This window comes from Malaclemys terrapin, unplaced genomic scaffold (genome assembly GCF_027887155.1).
Source record: "Malaclemys terrapin pileata isolate rMalTer1 unplaced genomic scaffold, rMalTer1.hap1 H_1, whole genome shotgun sequence".
In the NCBI taxonomy this organism is placed as follows: domain Eukaryota; kingdom Metazoa; phylum Chordata; order Testudines; family Emydidae; genus Malaclemys; species Malaclemys terrapin.
In genome coordinates, this window is record NW_026530195.1 from 243,360 (window position 1) to 271,255 (window position 27,896).

At 49.7% G+C, this 27,896-nt stretch overlaps 1 protein-coding gene across 1 annotated transcript; it reads left to right on the forward strand.

Moving 5' to 3' along the window:
- LOC128829613 (interferon-induced very large GTPase 1-like) lies at positions 1–27,343 on the forward strand. Its single transcript, XM_054015092.1, has 8 exons — positions 1–11; positions 2,255–2,444; positions 8,269–8,530; positions 9,421–9,639; positions 11,645–11,824; positions 17,566–17,622; positions 22,196–22,258; positions 22,650–27,343. Exons 1-8 carry the CDS (start codon positions 1–3, stop codon positions 27,341–27,343), a joined length of 5,676 nt encoding a protein of 1,891 aa, XP_053871067.1.
- Positions 27,344–27,896: the final 553 nt, after the last annotated feature.

The following is a 27,896-nucleotide window of genomic DNA, read 5'->3' on the forward strand; positions in this document are numbered from 1 at the left end:
ATGCGTCGGCGGTACGTTCCCCGAGACCGACCACCCATAGTCGTTCCCGGTCCCGCGGTCACTGGTACCGATCCAGGTCGGCGAGACGCTACTCCAGGTCCTGGTCGCGGAGACGCTACTCCCCAAACCCGGACCAGCACCGTCCTACGGCTCCGCCGTGGCCTTCCAGGTCACCGTCCGTGGTGTCGGAGACTGACTCGGGCCGGTACGGCGGGTATGCCCATAGGGCGCAGGCCAGCAGGGACTACAAAGCCTCTGGCCATCCCCAATGGGGCCAACCAAGCCAATGGCCGTTCTGGACACCCTGGGCCTACCACCAGCAAGGGCCCCCATCCAGGACCTCGAGATCCGGGCCATCGGGGTACCGATCCCGCTCTCCGCGGTACCGCCTGCCCTCTCACAAGGAGGCAACGGTCTCTAGACCGCAGGAGCGGGAGGGAGTGGACTCGGCACCGAGCACGGTACCGTCTCAGTCCCACACCGTGGGACAGGCCCCAGAGGAACAACCAGTCGATGACAGGCTGCAGGAAGGTGAGGATGGGCAAAAGGCCTCGACCTCTTCCTCCTCGCCGGACGAGGCAGTAGCGGGCACGACAGTGTCTGGCCCTCCCCCAATTGATCATCGGGCGCACCAGAACCTGCTTCGCCGGGTAGCCCTCAATCTGGGCTTGCAAGCGGAGGAGACTGTAGAACAGGAGGACCCCATGGTCGACATCCTGAGCCCGGAGGGGCCCTCCAGAGTCGCTCTCCCGATTATACGGACAGTCCAGTCCAACTATAAGACGGTATGGCAAACGCCTGCCTCCAGTGCACCAACTGCAAGAGGCGTAGAGAGAAAATACTTCGCCCCATCTAGAGGGTTTGACTTCCTCTTTTTGCACCCGTCTCCTTGTTCGCTGGTGGTCTCGGCGGTCAACGAGCGAGAGCGTCATGGCCAGCAAGCCCCTGCGCCCAAGGGCAAGGAGGCAAAACGATTGGACTTGTTCGGAAGGAAAGTCTATTTGTCTGGGGGCCTCCAGCTGAGGATCGCTAATCAGCAGGCGATTCTAAATAGGCACAATTTTAATTCTTGGGCATCAGTCTCCAAGTTCAAAGACTCCCTACCTCTGGACGCACATCCTGAGTTCACAGCCCTGGTGGACGAGGGGATGGCGGTGGCCAAGACCTCATTGCAGGCCTCCCTTGACTCAGCTGATGCAGCGGCTAGGACAATCGCGTCAGGGGTAGTGATGAGGCGTTCGGCATGGTTACAGGCTTCAGGCCTTCTGCCAGAGGTGCAGACCACCCTGCAGGACCTCCTGTTTGAAGGTTCGGGCTTGTTCTCTGACCAAACAGACGCCAGACTACATAGCCTCAAGGACTCGCGAGCAACCCTAAAGTCATTAGGAATGCATACCCCGGTGACACAGCGCAAGCCCTTTAAGCCTCAACCACAGCAGAGGCACTACCACCCTCGCCCTCGGCATGAACCGTACCGCCGTCGTGGCAGGGATAACAGGCGGAGACGTAACAATACGCCTAACCAAGGCCAAGGTCACGGCCAGGGCAAGCCGCAGCCAGGAACAAACCAGGCTTTTGAAGTTACGCTCGAGGACAGCGTACCACATTCCATGCCGGATCCTCCTCTAAGTTTCAAGGACCGCCTGTCCCATTTCTACCGGGCATGGTCGCGCATAACATCGGACCGCTGGGTCCTGCGCACAGTGAAGGCGGGCTATACCCTCCAGTTTTCCTCGCCCCCTCCCTGCCATCCCCCTTCCCCGTCCCTCTTCAGGGACCCCTCTCATGAGCAACTTCTCATGCAGGAGATGCAGACCCTCCTCACAGTGGGAGCAGTGGAAGAGGTCCCACCGGACCTAAGGGGAAAAGGATTCTACTCCAGGTACTTCCTGATTCCCAAGGCAAAAGGGGGCCTCCGTCCTATCCTGGACCTGCGCGACCTAAACAAGTTTCTGGTCAGAACGCGCTTCCGTATGGTCTCCCTTGGAACTATTATCCCATCCCTGGATCCAGGGGATTGGTACGCTGCCCTCGATATGAAAGATGCCTATTTTCACATCGCCATCAATCTGGCCCACAGGCGGTTCCTGCGCTTCACCGTCAACCAGCGCCATTTCCAATTTACGGTCCTGCCTTTTGGCCTGGCATCAACACCATGAGTATTCACGAAATGCATGTCCGTGGTAGCAGCCTTCCTTCGGAAAAGAAGGATGCGCGTGTTCCCGTACTTGGACGACTGGCTCCTCGCGGGCAGGTCGGAGGCCGAGGTCTGCTCTCATGTGACGCTGGCTCTACAGATGTTCGGCAGGCTCGGCCTCCTGGTCAACGTACCCAAGTCCACGTTAGCTCACACACAGAGACTGGACTTCATAGGTGCAGTCCTGGACTCGGTGACCGCGCGGGCAAGTCTCCCAGAGTCGCAGTTCCTGACAATTCAAAGGGCCGTAAGCTCAGTCCAGAAGTTCCCCACGACAACGGCAAGGTGTTGCATGCAGCTCCTGGGACACATGGCAGCCTGCACACACGTAGTCAGACATGCCCGCCTAAGGCTCCGGCCTTTGCAGTTGTGGTTTGGCCAAACGTACCGCCCCAACAGAGACCCCTTGGATCTAGTGGTGACGATCCCAGATCGGGTGTTGGGCTCGCTCCGCTGGTGGCTCGATCAACAGCAGGTCTGCGAAGGTCGCTGCCCCACAACCCACTCTGACGTTAGTAACAGATGCATCGGACCTGGGTTGGGGGGCGCACCTGGGGGAACTGCGGACCCAAGGCTTGTGGTCCAGGGAAGACAGGTTGCTTCACATCAATCTGAAGGAGCTGAGGGCGGTTCGCCTCGCCTGTCAGACCTTCCACACCACCATAGAAGGTCACAGCGTGGCAGTTCTGACGGACAACACTACCGCCATGTTCTATATAAACAAGCAGGGCGGGTCCTGGTCCTCTCCCCTCTGTCGCGAGGCACTCCAATTATGGGACTTCTGTATAGCCCATGCGGTCCATCTTATGGCAACGTATCTCCCAGGGATCCAAAACAGGTTAGTGGACCGCCTCAGCCGATCCTACCACATGCACAAATGGGCGTTGAGGCGAGACATCCTGCATTCAATCTTCTGGAGGTGGGGCTTTCCCCGGGTGGATCTTTTCGCCACCAAGGACAACAGTCAATGCCCTCAGTTCTGCTCATTTCAGAACCTCAGCCCGGGATCACTGGCAGATGCCTTCACGATTCCGTGGGGAGGGAGCCTGAGGTATGCCTTCCCTCTGTTCCCGCTCATACACAAGGTCCTCCTCAAGACCCGCAGGGACAGGGCGACAATTATCCTCATCGCCCCGGCCTGGCCACGCCAGCATTGGTTCACGACCCTGCTGGAATTGTCCATAGCTGTCCTGATTACCCTCCCCCTCCATCGCGACCTAGTCACACAAGACAGGGGTCGCCTGCTCCACCCAAACCTATTGTCGCTACATCTCACGGCGTGGTATCTCTCTGGCTGAACGATGCGGAACACAGGTGCTCTCACCAGGTTCAGCAAATTCTCCTTAGTAGTAGGAAGCCCTCCACAAGAGCGACCTACCTGGCCAAATGGAAGAGGTTCTCCCACTGGTGCGAGCCTCAGCACATACAGCCTCTACAGGCCTCAGTTCCGTCGATCCTGGACTACTTACTGCACCTCAAGCATCAGGGGCTTGCCCCCGCCTCCATTAAAGTGCATTTGGCTGCCATTTCGGCATTCCATCCGGGAGAGTTGGGAGTGTCAGTGTTCTCCAACCCCACAGTAGCCTGATTCCTCAAGGGGCTGGAGAGGGTGTTTCCCTACTCGCGCCCACCGGTCCCTGCGTGGAGTCTGAACCTGGTCCTAACTAAGCTCATGGGGCCCCCCTTTGAACCCCAGCCACTTGCTCCCTCATGCACCTCTCGTGGAAGGTGGCGTTTCTCGTGGCCATCACATCGGCCAGGAGGGTATCGGAATTGAGGGCCCTCACTTCAGAACTCCCTTATACAGTTTTTCATAAGGATAAGGTGCAACTGAGGCCGCACCCCAAATTCCTCCCAAAAGTGGTCTCGCAGTTTCACATGGGGCAGGACATTTGTCTACCGGTGTTCTTCCCTAAACCCCATACGGACCCTCATCACCGCAGCCTACATACCCTCGATGTTCGAAGGGCATTGGCGTTTTATCTGGAGCGGACCAGGTCGTTCCGCAGAACACCCCAGCTGTTCATTGCGATTGCGGAACGTATGAGAGGCCTGCCTATCTCGACACAGCGCTTGTCGGCATGGATTGTGCATTGTATACGCACGTGTTGTGAGCTCGCCAACGTACTGGCCCCAGAGATCCGGGCTCACTCGACTAGGGCCCAAGCGTCCTCGACGGCTTTCTTGGCGCAGGTCCCTATCCAGGAGATCTGTAAGGCAGCCACCTGGTCGTCGGTACATACATTCACAGCCCACTACGTGATCCACCACCAGACCAGAGAGGACGCGGTGGTCGGACGGGCTCTGTACCTTGACTCCTACCCACCTCCAATGGTAAGCTTGGGAGTCACCTAATGTGTAATGGAAGTGAATAATCACTCGAAGAAGAAAGAACGGTTACTTACCTTCTGTAACTGTTGTTCTTCGAGATGTGTTGTTCACGTCCATTACACTTCCCACCCTCCTTCCCCTCTGTCGGAGTCTCCGGCAAGAAGGAACCGAAGGGGTCGGGTCGGCAGGGATATATATACCCTAGAGCGGGGCGCCGCTCTGGCGGGAGGGAGGGGGCCCTGCCGGCCCGACGGGAGCCGCTAAGGGAAAAAGTTTCCGACGTCCGTGCACGCGGCGCACGCACACCTAATGTGTAATGGACGTGAACAACACATCTTGAAGAACAACAGTTACAAAAGGTAAGTAACCGTTCTTTTTTCAGAATCACCTAAATGACTTGGGAGCCTAAGTTTCAAAGAAAGTCAATTTAAATTTGAAGGTGGAATTCAAATCAATCATGGTTCTGACTAGAACTGCGAAAAGAATGAGTAAAGATTAATCAAGTATTGTATTAAATCCATTAAGTAAATCATGCAGCAAATGTATGGGGAGTTGTATTAATTGTGAATGCTTTATTGGAAAATTGTAGTGAAAGTTGCACTTACTCATGAATATTCACAAATCATCCACCAGCTGCTGTAAGTGTAAGTATGATATGCTAGAAATATCCTGGACACCACACCCAGTTTCCAGTGCAGAAAGAGTAAATAAGGGAGCAGCCACAGCTCTGGCTGCATAAAATGCTCATGTTCCAAATGCTGAAGAGAGGTTTCACTTTCGTTCATTGCTGAATTTCTGTTTATCATTAACTTTCTGTAATGCACTCCCTGTGATAAGAGAAAACACGTTTGCCATACAGTAGTTACCTGGATCTGGTGTCTCAAGGGAGCTTCTCTCCAGAGGTGAGTTACTATTTTGTATTTTCATGTCAGATTTGTGGGAAGGTGAGTAAGACAGATGTGGCTAGTCACTCCTAGAAAGGGGTTTGCTGAGTTACAGCATGTATCAGATTACGCCATACCAATTCACAGACATTTGAGAATCCTTCGCACTCTACTAGCTGCTGTCTCGGTACAACTAAATACTGAGGGCTGGATCCTGCACTCCTCATCCAGGATTTGATTTGGCCCTATACGTATTATTCAAAATATACAAACCAATGCCCCAAAAGCAAAACTAGCTGAGCAGTTCAAAGAAATTCTAATATTCCCATCTCCATCTGTTCCTGAAGGTTATTCCCGGACAGATAGCTCACTTAGTGAAGATGTGACTCAAATTGGAGAGAGAAAAGGATCCTGACCACCCTTTCTGGATAAGCTCTCCCCTTACAATCCCACCTCCCCTCTTGTTTACCATCACACAGCATCCCTGAGGCAACTACAGCAATTGCTACATTGAAAAGTGCTTTGAAATGCTTGGATGACAGACATAAGTGAAAAATTACTATATTTGTACTGAGTCATTGTTTGGCCAAGTTAGATATCGATATTTACTCATCCCTCATAAATTAATCCCTCCAGCCTCCTTCACTTTTTCTCTGAGTTACCACCAGTGTTACTGACATGTTTTTGGAAGTGAGGGGCACAGAGGCTGAGTGCAGGATCCCAGAACAGTCTCTCCAGAGCTGTACAGAGGGGGCTCAGTTCTCTCCCTTCTCCAAGACGGGAGGCCTCTGCGTGGGTAGCTCAACACTGCATTGCAATCTCTTAGTGCAAGCTCCTTGAGAGGGCCCTGAGTCAGTGCAGCTCATGTCAGTATGTTTGTCTCCCTCCAGCTCCACCCACTGCTGTGCATTATTAACCACTTTTCCCTGGTTTTGAGTTTTTAAGGGAAACATTTTATCTGCCTGTAACTAACCACATAGTCCCTGCTTTACATATATATATGTATATTTTCTTTTAACTATAGGGCAAAGTACATACTGCATTTATTTTCTGACCTCTTAACTACAGGGACTGTATCCACTCCCTTTGCCTAGGTGGAAATAACCAGGTGAGTCACCAGAAGAAAATCCACCCTTGTATCTTCACCTTTATGTGGGATAGTATTTCCACCTAGGCAAAGGGAGTGGATTCAGTCCCTGTAGTTAAGAGGTCAGAAAATAAATGCAGTATGTACTTTGCCCTGGGTTATCAATGTTGAAGCCTTACCTTGGCAAGGACAAGTATAGGCTGGGCTTTGTTAATATGAACTAGCTGAGCCAGGGTGTTCGTGCAGCGGGGGAGGAGAGTGAATGAAAAGATGGGAAATGGTCAGCTTTTAGACTCAGTTACCTTTGAGAAATCTAGAGACAAGTTACAGGGACTGGCTGTTCATTGTTGGCCATGCATGTGATTGATTTGATTGAAGTTCCAGTGCGAATGGGCCACTGAACTATGTGTTTTCCAGGGTCCTGAATGAAAGGGAACTCTAGGGTGGAACAAAAGGGGTAACTGAAACGCTGAGGAGTACTAGAACAGGGAAGCATGGTGGGAAAGAGATCTGCCAGCCTGATATCTGCAAGCAAAGGCACAAAGTGAGGGGAAGATGTTATGGCTTTTCCAGTGAGCACCCTCTCCTGAATGTAATTTAACCCTATAACTAACCCTTTCTTTCTCTCTGTGTCAGCTCACTGGGCTTTACTCACCAAAGATGACGCCACTGGCTTGGTTTATGCTGCTCCTGAGCTGTGTTACCACATCATCTAGTGAGTTATATAATGACATTGACTTAAAGGACATGTCGACACTACAAATTAAGTGGATCTCTGTTAGGTCGACTTACAGCCACCAGAGTAATTACTGTGGTGGTTCACGTCCACACTGCCCTTCTTCTGTCAGGGTGTGCGTCCTCACCAGGAGCGCTTCCACTGACTGAAGAGAGCCAGGGGCTCTCAGCTCTGCGCAGCTCCCCACCGGGAGCCCAGCTGCCCTCCAGGCTTCTCACCTCCCCACTCTCCAGCAGGGGCTGGGGCCAGCCGCACAGGCTTCTTGCCTCTCTGTCGGGAGTCGGGGGCTGCTGCTCAGGCCTCTCACCTCCCTGAGTGGGGAGCGGGGAGCGGGGAGCAGGGAGCGGGGAGCTGGGATGGGAGGCAGCCCGGCTCTAACTGGAGCCTACCACTGGCCGGCTTTCTTGTCAATTTGGAGCCCTGAAATTTACAAGAGTGACAGTCAACAGCTGATGTAAGTAAGGCAGTGTCTACATGGAACATGGACATTGTGTCACTCTAACAACAGCGACATAAGCCCTATGCCGCTCATGGAGGTGGAGTTGTTATATCGGTGCAGTAGGGCACTTACATCGGTGGAAGGAAGGCTATAGTGTGTACACTGACATGTTAGGTCAACATAAGCTGCCTTATGTCAACCTAACTGCAGACCACGGCTTAAACCCAGAAGCAGGTGATTTTATAGCTTTTCCAAAACTCTTTGCATTAACTCGTCTAATGCTGAGTGTTCCTGTTATCCATTTACGTGGCCAGCCCCTCTATAAAACTTGTTAAGTTCTTGACCTCAACAACATCCTGAGGCAGTGAGTTCCACAGGCCAATGATGTAGTGGGTGAGAAAGCATTTCCTTTGCTCAGGTTTGAATTTGCCAAGGATTTAGCCTGCTGATCCAGTCTGGCAGTTTCTTCATTCCTAGTGATGTCACCTCTTCCTTCTCTCAGCTGCTCCTTCTCTGACTGAGAAAACAATTCACTCGAGAGCTGGGGAGAACGTCACCCTTGACTGCAGATTCAAAGTGTCCACACTCTTCCAGAGACGCAAACTCCGGATCCACTGGCACGTCTTCCGAGATGGGGTGGGCTCTGTCGTGCACAGCTACTACGATGGGGCCGACAGGTTGCAGGACCAGGCTGTGGAGTTCAAGGGTCGAACTCAGCTGTCTTTTCAAGAGATCAGCCAGGGAGTGGTGTCCCTGTCTCTCCTCAACGCCAGGCTCTCCGACAGTGGGGAATACAGATGCATCATAGTTGACAGTCACCAGGGAGCAACAGGGGATATTATTCTCCAAGTTGCAGGTAAAGAGACATTCTCTTCTCCTCAGTGACTAGGACCTTGACAATTTCCAAGAGAATCCTTCAATCTGCCCCCTCAGACAGTTTCTTATATTGAGCCCATCCCTGTGGTATCTGCACCTCCCAAATTATAAAGTGTGCACATTAAGGAGAGGTCACTTCCCAATATTTGTTTTCTTTGAGAGTCATCTCTGTGCCTTCACACCTGTAGGAAATGGCTCCCCGGGTGTCGAGCTGCAGAATCGCCTTGAAAAGCAAAGCCCGTTGGGGGGTGGGGGTGCAAGAGAGCTCACATGAGGGAGACGTCAGCACCCTGCTCCAGCTAAGGGAAGTGCACTCCCAATCACCTTGGTTGCTTCTCCTGGGCCAGAGTCCTGATGCTCTACAGAGCGCTCAGGTGGAGGAGAAGGTGAACGGGACAGTACAAATGCACACAGGTGACTCTCAAAGAACAACAGTTACTCTTTCTTCTTCGAGGGCCTCTATGCACTCCTGCTTGTGGGAGATGAGCAAGTAGTACCCCCCAGGAGGCCAGTGGGTGGGGCTTTCTAATTAACCATGACCTGTAGCACTGCTTTACCCAGCTGAGTGTCAGAGCACGAGGCTAAGTCCAGAGAACACTGCTTAGTGAATGTCTCCACTGGGCTCCAAGTTGCTGCTTTGTATATCTTGACCAGCTGAAGGGGGCCACAGATGGGGCAGTGGGTCTAGTCAGTGAGTCTGTAACTCTGTAGGCACTGGTGTCCCTGCTAAGATATAACAGTGCTCTATACATTTCTTTATCCACTGTGGCAGTCTGTGTTTGGAAATGGGTCCCCCCACCGGCATCTCACCCCTTGGCTACAGATAATGTGTCATGGGCTCTGTCTCATGCCTGTTTCTCTGCCTTTCAGTTCCGTACACCCAGCCCCAGCTCACAGTCTCCTACCAGAACAGGGACGAAGTCATGCTCCAGTGCAAATCCAAGGGTGGATACCCTGAGGCTGAAATAACATGGCAAGAGGTGAATGGAAACCAGCAGAAATATTCAGAGCAAACAGCACATCTGAGGACCAGTGAGGGGACCTTCGAGGTGCAGAGCAACCTGTCAATGAGAGTCCAGGAAAATACTGGTCTGTGCTGTACTGTTACCCTCAAAGCCCTACATTCACAGGAGAGAGTCTGTGAGAAGATTTTAGGTAATTAAGGAAACTGGAAGAGAATAGTCATTCTAGTGGGTAAAACGGGGGAGACTGCAGCTGTTTGATTAGCTCATGGAAACCTCCCCTCTTCCTTCTGAGACTCAGCCACCTCCATCAAGACATAACCATGTGCAAATCAAATGCACACCTACAAAATGGGGAATCACTGGCTAGGTGACAGTGCGGCTGAAAAGGATCTGGGGGTTAGAGTGGGTCACAAAGTGAATATGAGTCATCAGTGCGATGCAGTTGTGAAAAAGGCTAATATCATCCTGGGGTGTAATAACAGGAGTGTCCTATATAAGACACCATCATGCTAGTTCATTATCCGTCTCTATTTGGCCCGGGGGGGGGCCCAGCTGCAGGACTGTGGGCCGTTCTGGGTGCTGTGCTTTAGGAACGATGGGGAAACACTGGAGAGAATCCAGAGGAGAGAAAAAAAACTGATCAAAGGGTTAGAAACCTGACCTGCCAGGAAGGGTTAAAAACACAGGGTTCGGTTAGTCTTGAGAAAAGACGAGGGTGTAGGGGAGGGAGGGAGGACCTGATAACTCCAAATATCACAGGGACTGTTATAAACAGGACGGTGATCAACTGTTCTCCATGTCCACTGACAGCAGGACAAGCAATAATGGGTTCGTCTGCAGCCAGGGGGATGTAGGTTAGAGATCAGGAAACAACGTCTAGCTCTGCGGGGAGCTCAGCCTGGAACCGGCGTCCCGGGGAGGTTGTGGAGGCCCCGTCATTGGAGGTTACTAAGAACAAGTTGGACAAACAGCTGACAGGGCTGGCCTAGGGTTACTTGGCCCTGCCTCAGTGCAGGGGGCTGGACTTGATGGCCTCTCGGGGTCCCTTCTGGCCCCATGTTTCTGTGATTCTGTGTGGGGTATGTCACATGCCCCTGGCAGTAAGAAATACCTACAGCAGCCGCAGAGGCAGCTCCGGAGTGACTCCAACATGAGCCTCATGCAGTCCCACCCTCCATCTGCTGTTTAGAATAACCTGCTCAAGGGTTTCCAACTCACCAGTGGGCTGCAGGAATGTTCTGGATGGGTCACCATGACCAGGGCCAGATTAACCCATCGCTGGGCCCTGGCCTAGGCAAACATACACTTCTCCTGGCATGGTGCGGAGTCTGATGTGGGAGAGTGAGCCCCCCTGCATTCACCCCACAGCAGCAGAGCCTGTCCTGTGAGACTGGGCCTGACTCCCCACTCCGGGCATTGCAGCCTGGTGCATGGGGCTGCAGTGCCATTCCGATTTGGCCCAGCTGCCCCTCTCTCACGATGGGGGTGGCCAGGTCAAACTTGAGTGGTGCTGTGATCCCGTGAGCCAGCTTGTAACACCTGGAGTGGGCAGCCAGCCCCACAGGACAGGAGCCACCTCTGCGGGGTTAGTGTGGGGTGGGCTCACTCACCAACACTCCCCTTCCCTACCCCAAGGTCTCCCTTCCACACAGGGCTGGGATTCGGGTTGCAGTGCCAGGGCAGAGGGTGCACATATGTCATGGTGGGTCGCCAAAGGAGACAAAACGCAGTTGGTGGGTCACCTTAGTAGAAAGTTTGCCCATAGCCATGTCGGGGACAGCCAGAATCCGTTTGAGCTGTGAGTGGGAGCGAGCACAGACTGCCATGTGCAGAGCGGGAAGGTGGTGCTAGTGTTGTAAATGAGAGGGATCCGGGAAGGAAACGAAGGGGAGGCTCTAATGAGCTGATGGAGCATATGAAGCTGGTAGATGAGAGAAGGCAGTTCCCCTCCAAGCCTGCAGTCGGACAGGGACCCAGCATATTTGTGGGGCATTATTCCCAAACCGTTTGGAATGTTTCTCTTGGGAGCCCTCCAGCCCCTTGCATTTAAGAATGATCCCACCTGTCTTTTGTTTAGTTGCAGTCTGTATTTTGAAGCCTAAAAATTTCCCCAATTCTTTCTCTTGCAGTGTTGATGAAAGGGAGTGATGCTGAGAATGAGAGATCTGTCTATGGAAGCTGGCTGTTCGCCTGTGGAATTGTGTTACTAGCTGTGACCCTGGCAGGGGCTGGATTCGTTTACTGGAGAAGAAAACAAAACCACAAACTGCAGAAAGACAAAAGCAGCAACAACTCTCTGCACAGCACTGGTAAGACTCACCCCCCTCCCTGAACCTGTGCTGAGATCTGGGCCCCTCTAAATCCAGATACACTGATTTTAGGGGAAAATTAAAAGCTAAGTTTGACCAGCTTGGCCAAAAGACAACTAGTGCAGTGATACAATAACTGTGTAAGAGTCTCTGTGAACACTAGAAAGGAGGAGTGTTTAGAGAAGCCTGAAGGAGGCTCTTGTGCAGAAGTGGCAGTATGGATTCCTTCCTGAAAAGAGAACGCTGATACCCTTCTCTGGTGAAGGGCACTACGCTGCTACTTCCTAGCTCTAAAGATCATGGAGGTCCAGAATTTGCCTCCAGCTCTTTCTGCCAAGGGCATGTTTTTCCCACCAATAGTAATTCACATCAAGAGCTCTTAGGTAGGGTTACCATTTGTCCGGATTCCCCCGGACATGTCCGGCTTTTTGAGCTAAAAATAGCATCCGGGGGGAATTTGTAAATGTCCGGACTTCCCCCCCCATGCAGAGCGCGCGCGGCTGACAGGGCAGCCGGCTGGATGGTGCCACTTACATGGGGCTCCGACAGCCAGAGAGAGCCCCTCCACCGCTTCCCCCTCCTCCCCCCTGCAGCAGAGATCACTCCCTCCCTCCCTGCATCGCAGATCAGCTCCGGCAGTCTGGAGCTCCTCCTGCCCAGCATGCCGGGACGAACGGCTCAGGCAGTTCCTGAGCAAGCTCACAGACACATTAGCCGAAGGCCAATGACAAGGGGGCCAGGGGGTTGGAGAAGGGGCAGGGAGGTTCTAGAGGGGGCAGTCAAGAGACGGGCGGGGGTCGGGAGTTCGGGGGGGGGCTTTCTGGGAGGTGTGTGGATAAGGTTTTGGGCAGTCAGGGTACAGGTAGGGGGTAGGGTCCTGGGGGGCAGTTGGGGGGGGTCTTAGGAGGGGGCAGTTAGGGGACAAGGAACAGGGAGGCTTAGGTAGGGGGTGGGGTTCTGGAGGGCAGTTAGGAGCAGGGGTCCCAGGAGGGGGCAGTCAGGGGACAAGGAGTAGGGGGGGTGTTTGGAGTTCTGGGGGGGGCTGTCAGGGGGCAGGGGTGGGGAGAGGGATCGGAGCAGTCAGGGGACAGGGAGCAGAGGGGTTTAGATGGGTCGGTAGTTCTGGGGGGGGCTTTCAGGGGACAAGGAGCAGGGAGGGTTGGGAGTTCTGGGGGGGGCTGTCAGGGGGTGGGGAGTTGTTGGATGGGGCGTGGGAGTCCCAGGGGTCTGTCTGGGGGTGGGGGTGGGGGTGTGGATAAGGGTTGGGGCAGTCAGGGTACAGGTAGGGGATACGGTCCTGGGGGGCATTTGGGGGGGGTCTTAGGAGGGAGCAGTCAGGGGACAAGAGGCAGGGAGGCTTAGGTAGGGGGTGGAGTCCTGGGGGGCAGTTAGGGGCAGGGGTCCCAGGAGGGGGCAGTCAGGGGACAAGGAGCAGGGGGAGGGTTGGGGGTTCTGAGGGGGGAAGTGGGAGGGGCAGGGGTGGGGCTAGTGCAGGACAGGGGCGGGGCTAGGGTGGGGCTAGGGCGGGGCCCCTCCCATCCTCTTTTTTGCTTGCTGAAATATGGTAACCCTATCTTAGGCCTTGTTCAGTATTATCCCTCCATCTTCTCCGCAGCTGGCCACAAGGTCAGACACTGGTCTGTCTACCATCCTCCTAGCAATATGCCCAGCCTGCTGACCATGCTGGGATTTCACGACATTTACTATACTTGGTTCTCCATAGACCTCCCACAGCTCCCTGTTAGATCTTCTCCACACAGCAGTCTCCCTTACTGGCCCCCAAATGTGTTTCAACACTATTTTTGAAGGTTTTCAGTGGCCTTTCTTCCTTCTCTGTAAGTTTGCCCAGGTCTCGCATCCATATAAAATAATAAGTGCTGCTTCCTTCAAGTGTCCAGTCATCCTTTGTACGATATCTTCTGTCCTTCCTTCGGTAGCCAAGTCATCAGCATATCCAAAAATGCAGGCCATTTGATTTGATGAACCTGATGCAGGCCATTTAGTGATATGTGGAGAGAGAGAAAAAACACAGCAGAGAAAGTGGGTCTCACAAGCCACTCAAACTTGCTGCTCGGAGGCCAACAGCAAAGAAGGGGTCCAAAGAGGGGTGGTGGGGAAGAAGTTACTAGCCTGAGAAATAGGAAATGATTTTGGGGTAGCGGTCCTCTGCTGGGAGAACATGGGAAATCAGTCCATTCTCAACACTACCAGGAGTGAGAGTTACCGTAATGTCTATAAAAACAATAAGGAGTCTGGTGGCACCTTAAAGACTAACAGACTCCTTGTTGTTTTTGTAGATACAGACTAACACGGCTACCCCCTGATACCTAATGTCTATGAGGCACCTGGGCCAGCTTCAGATGCAAGGATTTGTGCAACTGATATATTCCCCTCCACATTTTTACCATTTATATTTGACAATATTTGCTATTTTCTGGCCATTTGATAAATTTGTCTCCCAGTGTGTCCCAAACACTCATGGCCTAACCAACTCTGAGCTTTTCAAATCCCATATCTTCTTCTTGGTTTATAGCTCTTATCCCTCTTTCTAAGCCATCTTATCCTTTGTGCCTCTCACTTTCCCCATTCTCTATAAGGCCTTGTCTACACAGAAAGTTATATGGGAATAAGCTATGATATGAACTTAAGCCACTATAGTTATCCCAGGAAACACCCCCATGGAAAGACTCCTATACTGGAATAAGAGGTGGCTTTTATCAGTTTGGCTTATCTCTCTTTTGAAAAGGGTTTGTGCTAAACCATAAAAACCAAACCAAAACAAAAAACCCCAAAGGCACCCTAATACCAGAATAAAGGTGTCCCCAGGGAGAGCTAAACCAGGAATACTAGATTGGTAAAATATTCCTGTGTAGGAATGTTTTACTATCCCTAAATCCCTGTGTGACGGGATCCTCAGGGTGCAGCCTGGGACCGTGGGACCACTGTGCACCCTGAACTGTCTCCAGCCTGGGCTGTCTCTCACAATGTCTTGCTAGTGACCAGCAGCAAACCCTCCGGGCGCTGTGATCACTCAGCACAACAGCATGTGGAGCCCCACACCCAGCTAGATTGCACGAATGCTCCCAGAGCCGCTCATGAATCTCGCAGAGAAAGGGACCAGCCAAATGTTCCCAGCTCCCAGCCTCGTACCCCAGGAATATATCGTCTTGCGCTGCTCAAGACGAGCAATGCACATTTATTAATTGGTTCCCCAGCCTTTGTAAATCTGAGCAGATTTACTAAATCCTTCACACAAACCCACTGGGAAAGACAAACCGTTAAACAAGTGTATTGACTACAAAAGATAGATTTTAAGTGATATTAAGTGATAGGCAAAAAGTCAGAGTTAGTTACCAAAAGAAATAAAACATAAGCCTGCAGTCTGACCTCTCAACCCTACTAGACTGGGCAACATCTAGACTAAGTAGCTTTTCTCCCCCCACTGGATATTGCAGTTCCTAGTACACAGATTTCACCCTTGAAACCTGGGCCAGTGCCCTAAGTTGGGGTCTTCAGAGTGTCCTTGTTGCTTGCTGACAGGTTTCAGAGTAGCAGCCATGTTAGTCTGTATCCGCAAAAAGAACAGGAGTACTTGTGGCACCTTAGAGACTAACAAATTTATTAGAGCATAAGCTTTCGTGGACTACAGCCCACTTCTTCGGATGCATACAGAGTGGAATAAATATTGAGGAGATATATATACACACATACAGAGAGCATGAACAGGTGGGAGTTGTCTTACCAACTCTGAGAGGCCAATTAAGTAAGAGGAAAAAAACTTTTGAAGTGATAATCAAGCTAGCCCAGTACAGACAGTTTGATAAGAAGTGTGAGAATACTTACAAGGGGAGATAGAGTCAATGTTTGTAATGGCTCAGCCATTCCCAGAATCTATCTCCCCTTGTAAGTACTCTCACACTTCTTATCAAACTGTCTGTACTGGGCTATCTTGATTATCACTTCAAAAGTTTTTTTTCTCTTACTTAATTGGCCTCTCAGAGTTGGTAAGACAACTCCCACCTGTTCATGCTCTCTGTATGTGTGTATATATATCTCCTCAATATATGTTCCATTCTATATGCATCCGAAGAAGTGGGCTGTCGTCCACGAAAGCTTATGCTCTAATAAATTTGTTAGTCTCTAAGGTGCCACAAGTACTTCTGTTCTTGTTGCTTGCAGCGTAGGTGGGGGGAGGAGAAAGGCCCAGCGTGGGGCCCCTGTGTCTGTTTCATACCCTCAGTCCATGGGCTTGGGACACACAAGGCCAGGCCTGTCTGGGGGCGTTGCTGAGTCCCCAGGCCAGGCTGAGCAATTCCCCTGGTGTGGCCTCGTGCAGGTGAGTCATTGCATTGTAGCTCCCTGGCTGGACAATGGCTGGTGATGGTTGTAGCCAACACCTGGGCGGGTGTCGAACTTTCCTTGCTGTTGCCTCTGGGGAGCTAATATCCGGCTGATTCCCCAACTCACAGCACGGTTCAGTGACAACCACACAACACAATCTCATAACTTCCTATGCACTAAAGATACACATCTATGGATAGAGAAATGACTCTCAGCAGATCAGAACCTTTCCCCGGATACCTTACAAGGCCTGCTTTCTATGTGAGATCACAATTATATTAAAATGAGGAATATGGGGGTTACAGGACGCTCCCCGGAGGTAGAGAATGTCACAGGCTGTTACCTCACCTCTCTGCTACCACCTCCACAGACCCTACAATACTTAAAATCCCCTTTATCCCATTATCCCCTACGATACAGAGTTTATAGCACAGGCGCTGACTTTTGTTTTTGCTGGTGGGTGCTCCTCTCCACCCCCTCCCCTCTGTGAGAGCAGTGGGTGGGGCCTTGGGGAGAAGAGACCGAGCAGGGGCGGGGGCCCAGGGCAGAGTGCGGGTGGGATGTCGTGGGGGGGGGGAGAAGAGGATGAGTGGGGGTGATGCTTTGGTGGGGTGGAATGTGGGCAGGGCCTGGGTGGGGGGGAAGAGACCAACCGGGGGCAGGACCTCGGTGCGAAATGTGGGGCCGGGCCCCGGTCTGTGCTCCGGGGCCCACAAGAGATTAATCTGGCCCTGTGGGTGCTTGAGCTCTGGGGCTATAGTTTATAGCCTGTACTGGCAAACACAAGCTAACTGGCTGTGAAGTAGGGTTACCATACGTCCGGTTTTTCCCGGACATGTCCGGCTCTTTGTTAATCAAACCCCCGTCTGGGGGGAATTGCCTAAAAGCCGAACATGTCCGGGAAAAATACCAGCCAGGCACTTCCTCTCCCGCGGCTGCTCTGCTCCTCCCCTGACTCTTCGACTTAAGAGCCGAGCTGCCCGAGCGCTACCGGCTTCACGGTTTGCCGGGCAGCCTCCAGACCCTGCGTCCCCAGCTGGGCGCTTCCCCTCCCGGGCTCCAGCTGTGCTGGGGAAGTGCTGGCCGGGGGCGCAGGGTCTGGAGGCTGCCCGGCAAACTGTGAAGCCGGTAGCGCTTGGGCAGCCCTTTTCGCGTGGCTGGGAGGGAGGAGGGGGAGTTAGGGTGGGGACTTTGGGGAAGGGGCGGGGAAAGGGCGGGGTTGGGGCCGGGGTGGGAAAGGGGCGGGGCCAGAGCCCATGGAGTGTCCTCTTTTTTTATTTTTTAAATATGGTAACCCTACTATGAAGGGTTCTTGGTGTGAGGGATGTGATACAGCATGAAATGTCCTGTGCAGTACGGGGTTACTGGCACTCGGGCTCGTAACTATTTCTTACTTTCAGCTCCATACGGGCACCAGAATGAAGAGGATGAAGCTCTGCTGCAAACAGAGTGCGAAGGTGAATCTCCTACAGCTGATTTCTATGAAGCACTCTTTGCATGAGAAAGCTGTGGCTTATAACCAGCTGTCTCTGAAGTATTCGCTGTGGGAGCAGGATTTCTGCAAGGACAATAATCTCTGAGAGTCCTGTGACACTTTATAGACTAACAGAAGTATTGGGAGCATGAGCTTTCGTGGGTGAATGCCCACTTCGTCAGATGCTGCATCTGAAGCATTCACCCACGAAAGCTCATGCTCCGATACGTCTGTTAGTCTATAAGGTGTCACAGGACTCTTTGCTGCTTTTACAGATCCAGACTAACACGGTTCCCCCCCTGATACTAATCATCTCTGAGTATCTCAGAGCAAGAAACCACAGTTCAGAACCAGCTAGCGGAGGAACTAAATCCTGATCATTTCAAATCTGAGGCACAGAGTAAACTGCTGTGTGGAGCAGGCAGGATTTTAGTGTGTTTGCAGAAGTGTTTGGAAAGGGGAGTTAAAAATCTGGAAGTTGAAGCTGCCACGGAGTCACAGGATCAGTGTGATGGCCCAGCTTTGCAGCAGTCACTAGGAGGACTCCATCAGTGGCCCCTGGGGTCCACTCTTCCTCCAGGGTGAGCCACATGGCTTCACTCCTTAGACTGGACCTTCTGGGCCTACAGCCCCCCTGCTTCACACTGTGAGCTCTGCTCAGCATTTGGTGGGTTTAGCTGAGACCAACCCTGAGGGAGATTTGTCCACTCCTCAGGGATTAATGCACCTCCCTAGTGTTTGCAGTGACACACAGTGCTGTCAAACCCCAGTTATTCATTAACTGGAACATAGCCTAGGAAGTCCTTAGGGTGGTACAGAGAACTGAAGGTTAAAGCATCGCCCAGAGCCCAGCTAACCCCTTGGGTCAAGCTCTGTCTGTCCGTCTGAGCTCCTCTGTCAGACTCCAGGTGAGAGCCCAGACTCCTCTCAGCAGCCAACTCCCGCACCTCATATCTCTCCGTCCTTTGTTCTCCAACTGGGGGATGTTGCTCAGCCTCCCTGTGGAAAGGTAGGGGAGTCCCAAATCCCTCTGGGTTGTTGGTTGATAAGTGTCAATGTCTGGGAAATTGGATTTGCCTTTGTGCTCCACTGATATGGGGCTCAAGCCCCAGACAGCTGGGTGACACCTAAACTGCCCTGACAACAAACAATCCCTTTCCACCCACTTGGGTAACAATGCAGCACATAGGGGAAACTGAGGCACAAACAGGACCCATAAAATATAAAATATTCCCACTTTGTCACAGAAGCTATGTTGTACTTAAAGTACTGCACAGGATCTTTTCAGGGGGAATAAGGCAAAGCGCCACATTTATTGGTAATACATGTATTCATTAAATGACAGTCTGGACCTATACATAGAATGCTTCCGCCGACGTGCACAGGCAGAAATTGTGGAAAAACAACATCGCTTGCCTCATAATCTAAGTTGTGCAGAACGCAATGCCATCCACAGCCTCAGAAACCACCCTGACATTATCATCAAAGAGGCTGATAAAGGAGGTGCTGTTGTCATCATGAACAGGTCTGACTACCAGAAGGAGGCTGCCAGACAACTCTCCAATACCAAATTCTACAGGCCGCTTTCCTCAGATCCCACTGAGGAATACACTAAGAAACTGCACCATCTACTCAGGACACTCCCTACACTAACACAGGAACAAATCAACATACCCTTAGAGCCCCGACCGGGGTTATTCTATCTACTACCTAAGAGCCACAAACCTGGAAATCCTGGACGCCCCATCATCTCGGGCATTGGCACTCTCACTGAAGGACTGTCTGGATATGTGGACTCCCTACTCAGACCCTACGCCACCAGCACTCCCAGCTATCTCCGTGACACCACAGATTTCCTGAGAAAACTACAATGCATTGGTGACCTCCCAGAAAACACCATCCTAGCCACCATGGATGTAGAGGCTCTCTACACAAACATCCCACATACAGATGGAATACAAGCTGTCAGGAACAGTATCCCTGATGATGACACAGCACAACTTATTGCTGACCTCTGTGACTTTATCCTCACGCACAATTATTTCAAATTTGGTGACAACATATACCTCCAGACCAGTGGCACCGCTATGGGCACCCGCATGGCCCCACAATATGCCAACATTTTTATGGCTGACCTGGAACAACACTTCCTCAGCTCTCGTCCACTCACGCCCCTTCTCTACCTACGCTACATTGATGACATCTTCATCATCTGGACCCATGGGAAGGAGACTCTGGAAGAATTCCACCATGATTTCAACAGCTTCCACCCCACCATCAACCTCAGCCTGGACCAATCTACACGGGAGGTCCATTTCCTAGACACCACCGTACAAATAAGCGATGGCCACATTAACACCACCCTATACCGAAAACCCACCGACCGCTACGCCTACCTTCATGCCTCCAGCTTCCACCCCGGTCACACCACACGATCCATCATCTACAGCCAAGCACTGAGGTACAATCGCATCTGCTCCAACCCCTCAGACAGAGACCAACACCTACAAGATCTTCACCAAGCATTCTCAAAACTACGATACCCACACAAGGAAATAAAGAAACAAATCAACAGAGCCAGACGTGTACCCAGAAGCCTCCTGCTACAAGACAGGCCCAGAAGAGAAACCAACAGAACTCCACTGGCCATCACCTACAGTCCTCAGCTTAAACCTCTCCAATGCATCATCAGTGATCTACAACCCATCCTGGACAATGATCCCCCACTTTCACAGACCTTGGGAGGCAGGCCAGTCCTCGCCCACAGACAACCTGCCAACCTTAAGCATATTCTCACCAGCAACCACGCACCGCACCATAACAACTCTAACTCAGGAACCAACCCATGCAACAAACCTCGATGCCAACTCTGCCCACATATCTACACCAGCAACACCATCACAGGACCTAACCAGATCAGCTACAACATCACCGGCTCATTCACCTGCACGTCCACCAATGTTATATATGCCATCATGTGCCAGCAATGCCCCTCTGCTATGTACATTGGCCAAACTGGACAGTCGCTACGCAAGAGGATAAATGGACACAAGTCAGATATCAGGAATGGCAATATACAAAAACCTGTAGGAGAACACTTCAACCTCCCTGGCCACACAATAGCAGATGTAAAGGTAGCCATCTTACAGCAAAAAAACTTCAGGACCAGACTCCAAAGAGAAACTGCTGAGCTCCAGTTCATTTGCAAATTTGACACCATCAGATCAGGATTAAACAAAGACTGTGAATGGCTATCCAACTACAGAAGCAGTTTCTCCTCCCTTGGTGTTCACACCTCAACTGCTAACAGAGCACCTCACCCTCCCTGATTGAACTAACCTCGTTATCTCCACACTGATTTATACCTGCCTCTGGAGATTTCCATTACTTGCATCTGAAGAAGTGAGGTTCTTACCCACGAAAGCTTATGCTCCCAATACTTCTGTTAGTCTCTAAGGTGCCACAGGACCCTCTGTTGCTTTTCATTAACACTGTATCATATATATATATTACACTCATGCACTGACACGTTGCTCCCCTTAACTGCACTGGCCAGGTGAGTTAGATGGGGGAGGGGGTGGAGCCGGGCTTCTGCTGATCCGGATCGATGCTCCCATGTTGACAAGACGAGACCCTGAGTCCTCTGCAAGACACCTCACGTTTATAGCAGCTTCCCTCTCATGCAAATCTATACCAGATTCAAACTCTGTGTCTGTGTCTGTTGGTCATTTGTGCTGCTTCCTCTGGGTGTTGTCCCAATGCTGTTCAAAGAGGGTGTTTTGAAAATAAGGCACTCATGTCTAACCCCTGAGGCCGTCAATATGTCTGATCTTCTTTAATGAGCCCACTTGACAAGTTTTATTGTCCTTAAAAAGAAGAACAGGAGGACTTGTGGCACCTTAGAGACTAACAAATTTATTAGAGCATAAGCTTTCGTGGACTACAGCCCACTTCTTCGGATGCATATAGAATGGAACATATATTGAGGAGATATATATACACACATACAGAGAGCATAAACAGGTGGGAGTTAACTATCCTTAGGGGCTATAACATTAGACCAAGGCTTAACATAAAGTTTTCTATAAGTTTTTCTACATAGGGATCTGATACAAAGTTCCTATATCAAAGGACTTGATACAAAGTTGTATGAAAATAGATTAATACAGGGTTACATAGAGAGGCATAATACAAAGTCATATGAAAGTTATGTGAAGATGCTTAATACAGAGATTTATCTACAGCTAGACAAATTCAGACTGGAAATAAGGCAAGGGGAATTAATCATTGGAACAATTTCCCAAGGGTCATGGTGGATTCTCCATCACTGGCAATTTTTAAATCAAGGTTTGGGGTTTTTTCTAAAAGCTGTGCTCTGGGAATTATTGTGGGGCAGGTCTCTGGGCTGTGCTATATAGGGGCCAGACTAAATGATCACATGGTCCCTTCTGGCCTTGGCATCTCTGAATCCTTGAATCTATGTCATACAGTATGTAATGTGCCATAGAGTATTGGGTTGATAGAGCTCTGACTCAGAAAAACGTTCTCGATTTCAGTTCCCCAAGGACATCAGATTAAAAAGGAGGAGGAGGAAGTTCTCCTGCATGCAGAGTCTGACAGTAAGTACCCTAGAGCGGAATGCCATATTGTAGCAGACCACGAGACGCAGCCTGGATGTGAGGAGCTAGAGAGATGGCCCAGGTGAAAATGACACCCAGGTTACGGGCCTGACTGACAGGTATCCGCTCTGATCAAGAATGAGGGAGAGGGCTTGTGGGGGACATTAGGAGTTCTGTTTTGGCAATATTGAGCTTAAGCTTAGGACAAGAACCCTTCTTGCAGTATGTCAAAAATTAGTGCTTGAGCTCATTGTAGGGATCTTGTGTTTTATCCATCCTAGGAGGTCCCTGGGTGGCTAGGAAACAACAACAGAAACCTTTGGGGAAAGACAATTGGATGGAGAATAAAACATCATTGCATGTGTGTTGATATTTCTCTTCCTTTCTGCAGGGAAAGGGAAATCACTTCAGGAATTCCTAGTGCACCTGAAAATGGAGAAATACCAAACGAAGAAGCTCACGCTGAGCAATGTACTAGAAATTAACCCAGAAATATTAAGAGACGGTAACTGTCAAGCGTTAGGGGAGATCCCATGGCATTTCCTGAGGAAGGTCATGGCTCTGAATGTGATGGCCAGAAGCACAAGGCTGGGACTCACTGCACCAGTGGATGAAGAGGAACAGGACACAGGGAACAATGTTATTCCCTTTGAGAAAATAGTCTCCAACGTGTGTGTGAACCCCCTGGATGTGCTCTGCGCCGTTCTGTGCTGCTCAGACAGGTTCTTGCAGCGGGAGATCCTGTTCAAAATGTCCATGTGCCAATTTGCCCTCCCACTGATGCTCCCTGCTCTTGATACCCCCAAGTGCATGCTTTTGCTGTGGGCCATGCGGGACATCCTGAGGAAGTGGACACCTCATAACCTGGCAGACAGCCGGGGGTTCAGGGAGGAGAGCCTGGTGCTCATGTCAGTGCCAACCGTTTCCTTCGTGCGGCTGGGGAGATGCAGCTTGTCCAAGTCCAAAATCCTGAACAAGGTCCTCAGCCCCCCCCAGCAGCATTATGATTTCTTTGTCCATAAAGACATGGAGTCTGGGAATGTCCCTCGGGAAATCGCAGAGGGGTTGGTAGAGATCTCCTGGTATTTCCCCGGGGGGAGGGAGAGTTCGGATCCTTTCCAGGAGCCCATTGCGGTTATTAACCTGCGAGGAGACATTGAGTCCCACTGGCTGCAGTTCAGCTTCCTGGCAGAGATCTCCTCCGCTGTGTTTATATTCGCTGACTGCATCAGTGAGCGAGAGTATGAACTATTATCATCACTCAAGGAATCAACAAAATATTACTTCATCCTCAACAACCAGTCTGGGAATTCCAGTGAAACTCTGGGGTCCCTAAATACATTAACTTCCTTGCTGAAACTGAGCAAGTCACAACTACTGGTGAAAGATAAGACCAGCAATAAGGCAGAATTTGTGAAGAGCCTGCAATCTATTATAGGGAATATATTGAGCTCTTCTCATAAGCAAGTGAACATGGAGGATATGGCTGTAACAGCTCGTGAACTAGGAATCCAGGTAGACGAGGATTGTGAGGAATGTCAACATGCAAACGTGTGTATTGAAGAAATTACTGGAGAAATAAAAGATGTGGCTGAGTATAAAAGAGAAATGTTGAAACTTCAAGGAGACACATGGAAAAACTTGGCTAAAGTGGAAAAGGAATTTTGTCGAATGAAAAAGCAGATGGACGTACCACCTGAGAAATATAAATCTCAGCTTCAGGAAAAATTGTTGAAACTGCGTACAGAGCAGAATAAATGTGACCTTTCTGAAGGTTTAATTAAATTCCTTGATGGAATAGGGAATCTACCTCAAGTGGAAAAACACTACTTCCTAAAAGGAATTAAATTTAGACTGGATCACCTTACTAGGTGTAAACTTTCTACCCTTCGGAATCTGTATAAAGAGAAATGTCAGGCAACAGATAACCCACAACAGCTAGCAAAAGTAGATAAATTATTTTCAGCCAATTCCTTAGGGGTGGAGCATTTCATGCGGGACTTGGGGCAGTTTTATGAGGCCGAACAGTCAATGTTTAAGGAAGGCAAAATGACAGAAAGCCAAAGGAAATTCACCAATCTCCCAGGCATAGCCGCTGACCTGATGCTAGATGGGTTTCCTATGGAGCTGATCGATGGAGATGCATCCAACATCCCGCTGCAGTGGGTGACAGATGTTCTGACCAAGCTCCATGCCAAGCTGGGGGGAAGGTCCAAAATGCTGGTTCTAACAGTGCTGGGTGTGCAGAGCACCGGCAAATCCACCCTCCTCAATACCATGTTCGGCCTGCAGTTTGCAGTGAGCAGTGGCCGATGTACACGTGGGGCCTTCATGTCACTCATTAAAGTTGCAGAGACTCTAAGGCCAGAACTTGGCTGCGACTTTATCCTGGTGATAGACACAGAAGGCTTGAAAGCCCCTGAACTGGCCAAACTGGAGGACAGTTACGAACATGACAATGAGCTGGCCACACTGGTGGTTGGACTAAGTGACATAACGATCGTTAACATGGCCATGGAGAACGCCACTGAAATGAAGGACATTCTGCAAATCGTGGTCCACGCCTTTCTCAGGATGGAGGAAATAGGGCAAAAACCCAACTGCCAGTTTGTGCATCAGAACGTCAGTGACGTGTCTGCCCACGAACAAAACATGAGGGACAGGAAACATCTCCTGGAACATCTCAATGAAATGACCAAAGCTGCAGCAAGGATGGAAAAACAACCCAAGGAACTGACATTTTCTGATATCATGGATTATAATCTTGAAGAGCACAACTGGTACATCCCCGGCCTCTGGCATGGAAGCCCGCCCATGGCTCCAGTGAACATGGGATACAGTGAGAGAGTTTCTAAGCTAAAGAAATACTTGCTTCAATATACAAGAAGCCGGTCACCTAACAGAAACCTCAAGGACATCCCCCAGTTTATTGAATGGGTGAAGAGCCTGTGGAATGGTGTGAAACACGAGAACTTCATCTTCAGCTTCAGAAACAGCCTGGTAGCTGAGGCCTATAACGAGCTGTGTCTGAGGTATTCAGAGTGGGAGTGGGAGTTCCGCAAGGAAATGCATCTCTGGGTATGTGGCCAAGAAACAGCAATTCAGAACCAGCCACCCCATGAACTAAATCTCGATCATTTAAAATCGGAGGCGCAGAGTAAACTGCTGTGTGGGGAAGAGAAGATTTTAGAGTGTTTAGAAAAATATTTTGAAAGTGGAGTTAAAAACTTGCACCTGATAGAAAAGTATAGAGAAGATTTTATCAAAAGCACAAAAGGCCTGAAGAATGAACTTGAATGTTATTTATTTAGCAAGTGTGAAGAATCAATTGTTATTCAAAAAGGCAGGCACAAGATAGACAACATCCAGGAGAAGTACAGGAAAACAATAGAAGGAAAGGTTGTGAGCCTTCTGGAAGACTGTAGAAATAGAAACTGTAGATTAAGCAATATGGAACTTGAAACAGAATTTGAAACAATGTGGAGTAACACATTGGTCAGTTTAGATTTCAGCCCTTCAAAGCAACTTCAAATTAATCAAGATATGCAGAAACAACTGAAGCAGAATATGAGCATACGAGGAAGTGCAATCAATCAGATGCTTCAGAAAGCTGGACCCTTGATGAACTGTGGAATTAAACCTTTCACAGTAAGAAAGGAGCACTTTAACTTTTCACGGACCAAAGCCAGAGATGAATTGTTCATTCAGAACTCTAGGACTAACACTGAAAAACTTGTGATCTTTTTAAAGGACAAGTGCTGCAGTTATGTTGAAGAAAAGGTAAATTCCAAAGTAGACTATGATGAAACATACTGCAGAGAACTGCTACATATAATTGACGAGAGATTGAAAAAGGAAGAGGTGGAACAACTTTGCACTAGCTACAGTTTTGAAGTTGACCTGAAGCTTCACGTTTTGGGACATGCAGCTCGTGCATTCCAGAAAATGCATGAAGATTTCATCAAAGAAAATGACCCTATTCAACGTCTCAAGAAATTTAAACCTCAGTATTTCTCCATATTTAGAGATCTTTACTTGGAAAAGGATGCCAGCCAGCAGAGGGCTAGGGATTTCTGTGAGCAGTGTCTCAAACCTGCCCTACTGGACTACGTTAAAAACAGACTTGGAATCAAAATAATGGATGACATTCTTGGAAATGGGCAGTCTATTGAATACAGCAGCAGGACTTTCTTCCAGTTTTATTTGCTGAAGAAACTGCTAGAAGAGATGGACTTTGACAACTATGTAAAATACATTAATAATTATGAAGATTTTGTCAAGTCAGAGATATGGAAAGACATTTTATATCACTATAAAAAGAGAGAAGATTTAGAAGCATTGGAAAAAGAAATTCTGTCCATAATCATAAAGAAAATCACAAAGGTTCTTAAAAACTCAAGAGATGAAAGAGAAAATACAATCTCTGACTTTGTAGCAAATTTCTGCAGGCAGTTACAGAGCGACTTAGTCATCTGCAAGGACAGTTTGGAAATGATCCTCTTTCAAAACACAGCTAATATTAAGCAGTTTTCTGACGACATTGAAGTCTGTCTTTCTGAGCTGGAGCGGAACTTATCATCAGAATTTAAAGCTGTGAACACAGAGAAGAAACTGTCAATGCTTCAAATCAAGCCCCAGGACGAGCTGTTCAGAAAAGTGTTTGGCTGTGGGCAGCAGTGTCCGTTCTGTAAAGTCCCCTGTGAAGCAGGAGGGATGGCTCATAAGGAGCACTTTGCATCTATACATCGACCACAAGGACTGGCGAAATTCAGGGATCTGTCAACAAAAATACTGGAGTATTCTTTATGTTCCTCTGATGTTGTTTCCAATGCTGAATTCAGACATCCAGATGCAAAAGGGAAATATCATCCTTATAAAGATTACCGTCACTATTACCCAGACTGGCGCATTCAGCCAGATTCCAGCATTGAGGCTTCTGATTACTGGAAGTTTGTGTTTAAGGAGTTCAATCACCAGTTTGCTAGAGAATATAAGGCTAAACCAGCCGATCTCCCAAAAAACTGGGGGAAAATAACCAAGGAGCAGGCTCTGGAGAGCATGAAGGGAGTTTTTAACATGAAGTAAATTGCAAACTCCTCAGGACAGAGCCTGTGCCATTGTACATGTTTGTACAGCACCAAGCACAATGGAGTGTCAAGCATCTAAACACTACAGTCATACAGATAATAAATGACGATAGTAATAGAACAAAAGTATCATTCTTGTAGAGACATTGCCTTCTAACTATTATGCATGCAGAAATGCCTGGTGGATAAAATTCATGGTGGAGAAGTATATGAAGGAATAAATAAATGACTTTTGCTGCTGATTTAATCCAGAGGAATTTGATAACCAGAAAATATGCTATACGTGCTTATCTGCTAATAAATTATTGTTTTCTGGGACTGGCAGAAAAGAAAGATGAAGATACCCAAGGTCTGGGACCATACTGGTACCAGCTAGGAGTTGCTCTTTGAATAGAGGACATTCAGGAACACACTATCTGTCACTGATCTGCTGGGTGACTGTGGCAAGTCACTTACCTGCTCTGTGCCTCAGTTTCACCATCTGTAAAATGGGGATAATGATACTGACCTCCTTTGTAAAGCGCTTTGAGATCTGCTGTAAAGCATTATGT

What these genes read in the sequence shown, in the direction of transcription:
- LOC128829613 (XM_054015092.1), top strand. An exon ending in TATTATTCTCCAAGTTGCAG is followed by an intron (nt 8,531 to 9,420) that starts GTAAAGAGACAT and finishes TCTGCCTTTCAG; the next exon opens with TTCCGTACACCCAGCCCCAG. An exon ending in GCTGCAAACAGAGTGCGAAG is followed by an intron (nt 17,623 to 22,195) that starts GTGAATCTCCTA and finishes TCTCGATTTCAG; the next exon opens with TTCCCCAAGGACATCAGATT.